Here is a 7,127-nt window from a genome sequence, read left to right as displayed (position 1 = left end):
ACATATCCATTATTTAGTTATGTTGTGGAATTTGCATGTTAAATGTCTCATAGATAGATATCTTATGTGTTTATCATTTAATGTCTTTAGATTTTCCATATATTCTTTTGTTTACTTATCTGACAAAATTTTTTTCAAGTTTTGTCTCATCCCAAAATGTGTTAACTTGGCGTTGGTGCATCAATTACTGACTCCACATCCAGCAGCCGGAAAGAGGGACATGGGGTCTTTGCTGCTAGGACATACTAATCATAATCTTAATATTATGGATTTTTCAAAGGTAATTTATAAGTGAAACTTCTATATAACGGACTTCTCTCTCCATAGAATGTGTTAGATGGGGGGGAGGGGTCATATCTCACGGTTTCTCGATATAACGGACTTTCTTCTCCTTATAATCTGTTAAATACAGTTCTAGATGTTTCACTGTAACATTATCTAAATCCAGTCTTTTACAAGTTTTCTTCATGCATTACCATAAAAAAATTAAGTAAATGTCATACATACCAAGATATTTCGAACTTATGTTAGAAAAATATATAATTAGAGGACCAGCATCTTTTTTTTTATAGCAAACATGATGCTGGTTGACTCATAAGTACAATCAACACAAACTAAGCCATTTTTGTGAAGTATCAATTGGTAAAGCAGTGAAGTTCTAGTGAGTGTGTTGATACTTGTTCAGTGGTATAGTTTGTGTCAATTTCCCTGATGAATCAAACTGCACAGGTTTGCCCCCCAAAAAAATTATCTACAGGTGTATAATTTGTATTTTTTTCTAGCAAATAAAAAAAAGCACACGCACACATAATACTCCATGAAAAAAAAAACCAGATCCTCTATTCCTATAATAATTAATCCAGTTTAGCAGTAATTTACTGGGGAACTTAAGCTCTATTTAACAGTTCCAATTAAGTGTTATTTTCGTGCCGTACTTTTTTTATGTTTTTGTCGCTCATTCAGATCAGGTGCTATGGAAAGGTCTATAGGCCTCAATGGGTATCTCAAGACATGTATGGGATATGCGCAGCTGAGGTACTATCAGTTCCCATGCACCTTACTGTGTCACTATGCTTTATGGACCCCCCATACACACCTGCCTTGACCACCAGAGGCAGTGTGTAAGTTGACCAGCGGGTGAGTCTTGATTGTTTGGCATTTTTTTATTATTTGCTCACTATGATTACCCAATTATACTGAAGTTCTACTCTGTGTGTGTGTGTGTGTGTGTGTGGTATATTTTATTAGGACATAATGATATATATTGAGGTTGTCCCAAGATTTGATTCCTGGTGTAGGGAGGATTGGTAGAGTGCTTGTTGCTATGAAGTACAGTACAATATGAGGGTTAGATGGATGTTAGTATATGGTATTAACACTTTTTATCAGCTTGAGGATATTGTATACACCACCAGTACTATACAATGGCCAGCTGTCAGGTGTCCTTTAGTTTATGACCAAGTGGTTTGTCACGCCTGAATTTCCAAGCAATATCTTAATCAGAATATCTACAATTTACATTACACATACAGTACAGTACAATACCTTAAAAACACAATTCTTTATCCTGTCATAAGAAGGCTCATCTTATCAACTTTCTCAGGAATTTTTTTTTTCAAATATTGCATGAAGACAGATGTGTCACAGTTATTGTAAGTTCTACTATTCTAATTCATAATTTTTTTTTCCATTACAGTAATTTCACTTTTTGAAAACAGTTATCTGGGAGCCCAGAAAACTGCCATTAAAAAAATAATCAACAAACCACTGTTTTGAATAATCTGTTGCACATGCTTTTGTTGTAAAAGCTATCAGCTGGATTTATGTGTGGCAGTGCTTGCTCTGTGATTCTGCGACCTCATTTTAAGTGAAAAGTGCCCAAAGTTCATATTCAAAATTCATGATATCTTTATAATTCAGTGCTAAAAATCCATCATCAAATTTTCACTGTTTAGTTACACAAAGGTTTGCTTTAATTATTAAATATTGCAGCATGTACCAGCCTCTGCCCCTACTCACAGGCCAAGTCAACCTTCCTTACTTATTTACTGAAGTATATTCTGTGTCGGGTCTTATTAGACAACAATCAGTAATGGTGCTACTCCATATGCTCAGGTAACAGAAACTACAGTTCACACTTTAATCTGCCCAGTGCTTCTCCAGTAGACTCTTGAAGCTTTATATTGTTAATGGTCCCTAGTGGTTCCTACGACACGATACTTTTCATTCATCATGTATAAATATGAAACTTAAAACTCATGATATGTTTAAAATACAGAACATTTAGTCATCTAATTTTCACGATTAATTTAAATAAAGATTTCATGATTTAATTAAATAGTTACATTTTCGTTATACTGTACTGTGAAACAATGCGGTGTACCCCAACCTCCATAGGCCAGCAACATCCTCTGTTTCTTTGTTATTAGACATCACGACCAGGAAGTCGAATTAAAATAAGAGCTTAAAGGTTTATTTATTGTAGTGCCTGTGTTGCATTACTGATAAAAGAGCCAAGTTGAACGTACTGACATGTCAACCTAACTGGAACCCTTTTGGACACGTGGTCAAGGCAGAGGCTGGCTGGCTGCCTTCTTAGCTTGTCAGTGCTGTGTTTCAGAAATTGTAAACGTTCAATTTAGCAATGCACACCTGCTGATAATAATTACCTTAAAAATTCACACAGTATTCCCTGTTACTTATAAAGAGAAAATCACCTTGCAGCAGCACTTTGTAAGCCTGTTTCATCTTATTTTCATGTTTTGTCTTTCTAAACTGTTTTGTTAAGGTATTTTTTATGAAAAGTAATAACCAATACTGTGTATGACTTATGTAAGAAAACTCGTTTCATAGCTCTGCAGCCCTACACTGAACTGTAATTTATCTTGGGATCTTTAAGAGAGAAATGCTTCACGGATTCATGGAGAAAAGGCAGAGAGAGAGGAATGACTTTGTTCAGACAACCAGAAAATTCATAAGTCAAGAATGCTCTAATTCCCAACATTTTCAAATTTCTGAGATTGTACTGTAAAAGTGCTGAGCATATTTGTTATTTTATGTTCTACTGCTGCATCCTGTATACCAGACAGTACGGAGATGGATAATAAGATAGAAATTGGGGAAGAAGATTTTTCTAATGCCATTGCCAACTATGACAATGAAAACTGTACTGTACCTGACTTAAAACAGTACACCAAAATTCAGAACTTTTCCCTTTCAACATTGGACTATCAATCTTTTTTTAATTTTGAAAAAATATAAAAAACTTTTTAGATGCAGTCAATTAACAAGGTTTTGATAAAAATTGGCAGATAGCATCAAGTCTAATTCTGGGTGGATTAGATTCTAAAATTTTCATTAAAAAAAGACTAAACTTTGTCAGTTATTTACAAATATATTATAATTCATTAAACATAACATTTAGAATAAGAGGTATTGCACTCTGAAAATGAGTGCAGCAAAATATTGTAATTTCACATCACTGAAGTTCACAACAAATCATACATGTCAAAGGATACTTTTGAATTGTCACAAAATAAATTACCATTATCGTATCACCGGTTCACGCTCTCCTGTGGAAGATGATTCCCCGTGTGTTGCCTCATAGTAGTCCTTTTTAATTAAGCGTGCCCTTACACTGTGCAGCACCACATAAACACACAATCTTCTCTTCTTCTATTGGGAATTTGTAATCGTATGTTATTTCTTCACCACACGCAATTGGCTGCTTGGAATATATTACAATCTTTTTCTGGGTTTCTACTGATATAATTTTTGCATAGCAGTTTGGCTGAAATAGTAAAGGTAAGGATTAGTAAATATGAACATGAGAGATCCTTTATACTACACAAGAAAAGCTCCTTTAATGGTCTACTTATTCATGTACAGTTTTAAAATAATAACAGGTTGAACCTCCTGGTCAGCCACCATGTACAGTACAAACTGGAAGGGTACATACCTGTACTGTACATTTATATACTTATAGTACTGTACTGTATACTGTATGTGCTCATATTAGAGTAAAGGAATACAGGTATATATTGTACATTTATTAAATAATGATTGATAATTTCTATACTGTAATGAAATTCTATGAGAAAAAACCAAAAACCAAAAAAACAATGGTATACCTGGGAGATCAAATAATGTACAAATGATGATAAATTCCTTTTTTTTCTACAATGATTCTGTGAATGATTTTTAGCAGCAGTTATGTCTTCTCAAAAATAATAAGACATCATGGTCTCTGATCAGTAAAGCACACTGCTACATATTGGCTATCCATGACCCCCAACCCCACCTCACTTTAAGGACATTCACTGTTGTTCTCTCTTTATTTCGATCTCTTCCTCTTTTTATCTCTATCTCTTCATCTGTCTATTTCCTTTACTTGTACCTCTCACAACTAGAAAAAAAACAAGAAACAAACTTACATTACAGGAGTGGTTAATAAAGCGGGCTAGATTGCCACACTTTGTAGCATCAATGATAGTTTCCATATCGATACGGAAGAGGTACGACGATCCAATGCCAATTTTTTCGTATTGAATTTCTCTCAGATCTGCAATTATGGATCGTATACTCTGGCCGACGTACTCAATAACCATTTCGTCCGATCCTATTGCTTCCATCGCGAACAGTCCCCAGTCGTGAATGCGTGATTTGCCGAATCTCAGGAGTTTCTTACGGAACTGGGGGAGAAATAATACATCTCAGGCGTGGGTCAAGAAAAAAAAAAACACTTCATACAACAAATAGTTTAGGGATAACTGAACTATTTATCACTGACTTTAAATAATAACACTTAGCCATCACATAGAAGAAAGATGTCACTCAGTTTTAAATGCGCATAGAATAATGATCCAACTGAATACCGTACAAATTCACAAAATAAAACGATAAGAAAAACAAAAACAATTTTCCTTACTTTGAGCTGATTAAATTTGAGCAAATCAGAGTCTGTTTCATTGCCAAACGCTGTGAGTAGTCTTCTCTGGAAGGACCGCACTTCTCTGCTAACAGCCATCTGTGTGAGCTTGGCTTTACTGGATTCCAATACGGCAAGACTCTGCTGTTGTGGATCCTCCGCTGCCCTCGCTGCATGGTCTTGATGGAATGTAAACTGAAAAGAAAATATCTTTGTTAAGTCCAGGAAAAATACTTAGGAGTAAACAGTGAAACCTCCATTTAACAGACTATAAGGAAAGGAAAGTCCGTTATATTGAGGCTCTGTTCGATGTGAAACCCCCAATTAAAGGATTATAAGGATATTGAAGCCCGTTATATGGAGGTCTCACTGTATATTCCTATTTGAATCAAAATGAACAATATTGACAAGAATTCAAACTCCTGAATGAGTCGCTGGTTCCCTGATATCTAAATATTTAATTTTTTCTTTTAAATGCAATTTATCCTTTGTTACAGAACACAAACAGGCTATATGTAATCCCTGGAAATGTAGTCCAAACCCTGACTCACTTAGGGTACACAGCATTACAAGAAATCAATGAAATACACATGAATTCCACAATACTGTATCTTCACCAGTCAAGAGTAACAATAACAGAGAAGCCTGAAGGAACATAAGAGCATTAATGTTCTTGTCATTACCGAACTATCAATAAAAAAAAGGGGGAGGGGGTGTTCAACAGCGTCCCACAGCTCCTTGCGTGTTCTATTTACAAGATTTTTAATGTAGTTTAAAAAAAAGAGAATTAAGAATGATTTGGATAGGTCCTATGAGTGGGAGTCATGCTTATATGATGGCCAAAATACCATGTACAGTATTAGTCTATGCCATAAGAGTATAAAATGTTTGGGAAAGACTCATGAGTATTTATGTAACTACAGTATAATAAATTACTTATAATATAAAATAAGACACTAACCTTATGTTTCTGTTTCTGTTTGGAGTCAACTTTGTAGATGCCTTCAGTACGAGCACAACCAGTTTTATGTATGGGAAGATCATCCATTCTACGCTTTTTTCTAGGTGGGAGTGGGATGTCCGTAGGTGGATGGTCAACCCAGTGAGTGTCATTCAGCCAATAGGACTGACTATCATCTGCCAGCATTCCTTCGTAACTTCTTTTGAGAAGTTCAATATCTTCCTGATCAATGCCTGTATAAAGAAAAGAAATCATTGTAATTTGTTGCCTAATGCATATCATTGAAATAATACTTTCAAGATTGAGGATACCCTTCCATTAAGCCAACATATAGGGGAATTTATTAAAGGAATTGAAGCTGCTGTTAAATAAAAATCAAAAGGTAAGTGAGGAGAAGAGGAACCTTACCAGCAATAGGCCAGACACAAAATATATTAATTGGCATCTTCAATCACTGCTGGGTTGAGAGACAAATGGCATAAAAAAATTTCTAAACTGAACCCAGGACGATTAAACTCTCTTGTAGTGAGGCTCTCTGAATACTGAACTGCAAAGAACTTCATTCTACAGTACACCCTCACTATTTACAGTTCTATCATTCATGGTCTTGATGACTGGCAGGGAATTTTTTGTAGCACAATTTGTGATTCTCAGCCATATCACCACATCCAGCACGACGAGTATGTCACATCTTTTGGTCAAACTAAGTTCCCTGTGTTTTTATGTCCCATTTGGTTTACCCCTTTGTTTTTGGTACAATGGAGAGCCATGGAAACAGGAGACCTGCACTAACTTTTGCTATGGCTCCTAAGATGATGATGATGAAGAACAAGTATGCCACAAGAGAGCTGATGAGTGTTCTCAAGAAGAGGTTGACTGGCACAGCAAGGGGTGGAGGGTTTGCTTGTACATGAGACAGCATACTGGCGAGCGTTAATTTTACAAAAGATAGTTTTAGATTTTATTATAAAAGAGATCATGTAAAGAACGTGAGGAACAGTGTGATGTATATGTACCCTTGGTGACTAGTAGTTAGCGGTGGCGGAACCAATCCTGCTCTTCCCTTGGACTTAATTAAATGAAGTTTGCAAGATCTCTAGGTGTCTAACCCCAAGACTTCTAGAATTTACATAAAAACTGTGTAGCAGCAAGTATACCAAAGAAATCAAAAGCATGTGTTATATGGGTCATCTCCATGAATTTTGGTTAAGATTTACTAAACAGAATTGAAGTTACTAG

At 35.5% G+C, this 7,127-nt stretch overlaps 1 protein-coding gene across 2 annotated transcripts in view; it reads right to left on the bottom strand.

Annotated features, from left to right (window-relative positions):
• Positions 1-902: 902 nt before the first annotated feature.
• Positions 903-7,127, bottom strand: part of LOC121873314 (histone-lysine N-methyltransferase SETD1-like) — a 36,637-nt gene continuing 30,412 nt past the window's right edge. For both annotated transcript variants that reach the window (XM_042376863.1, XM_042376937.1), the window contains exons 17-20: positions 5,889-6,121; positions 4,928-5,122; positions 4,434-4,691; positions 903-3,790 (exon numbers count right to left, since the gene is read on the bottom strand). In XM_042376863.1, coding sequence (XP_042232797.1) covers positions 3,617-3,790; positions 4,434-4,691; positions 4,928-5,122; positions 5,889-6,121 — 860 coding nt within the window. In that variant the 3' untranslated portion in view covers positions 903-3,616. The remainder of the gene's footprint in view (positions 3,791-4,433; positions 4,692-4,927; positions 5,123-5,888; positions 6,122-7,127) is intronic.

Source organism: Homarus americanus, unplaced genomic scaffold (assembly GCF_018991925.1).
Source record: "Homarus americanus isolate GMGI-L3 unplaced genomic scaffold, GMGI_Hamer_2.0 scaffold51859, whole genome shotgun sequence".
In the NCBI taxonomy this organism is placed as follows: Eukaryota; Metazoa; Arthropoda; class Malacostraca; order Decapoda; family Nephropidae; genus Homarus; species Homarus americanus.
Note: the sequence above shows the minus strand (reverse complement) of the source record. Positions and strands in the feature narration are given on the sequence as shown.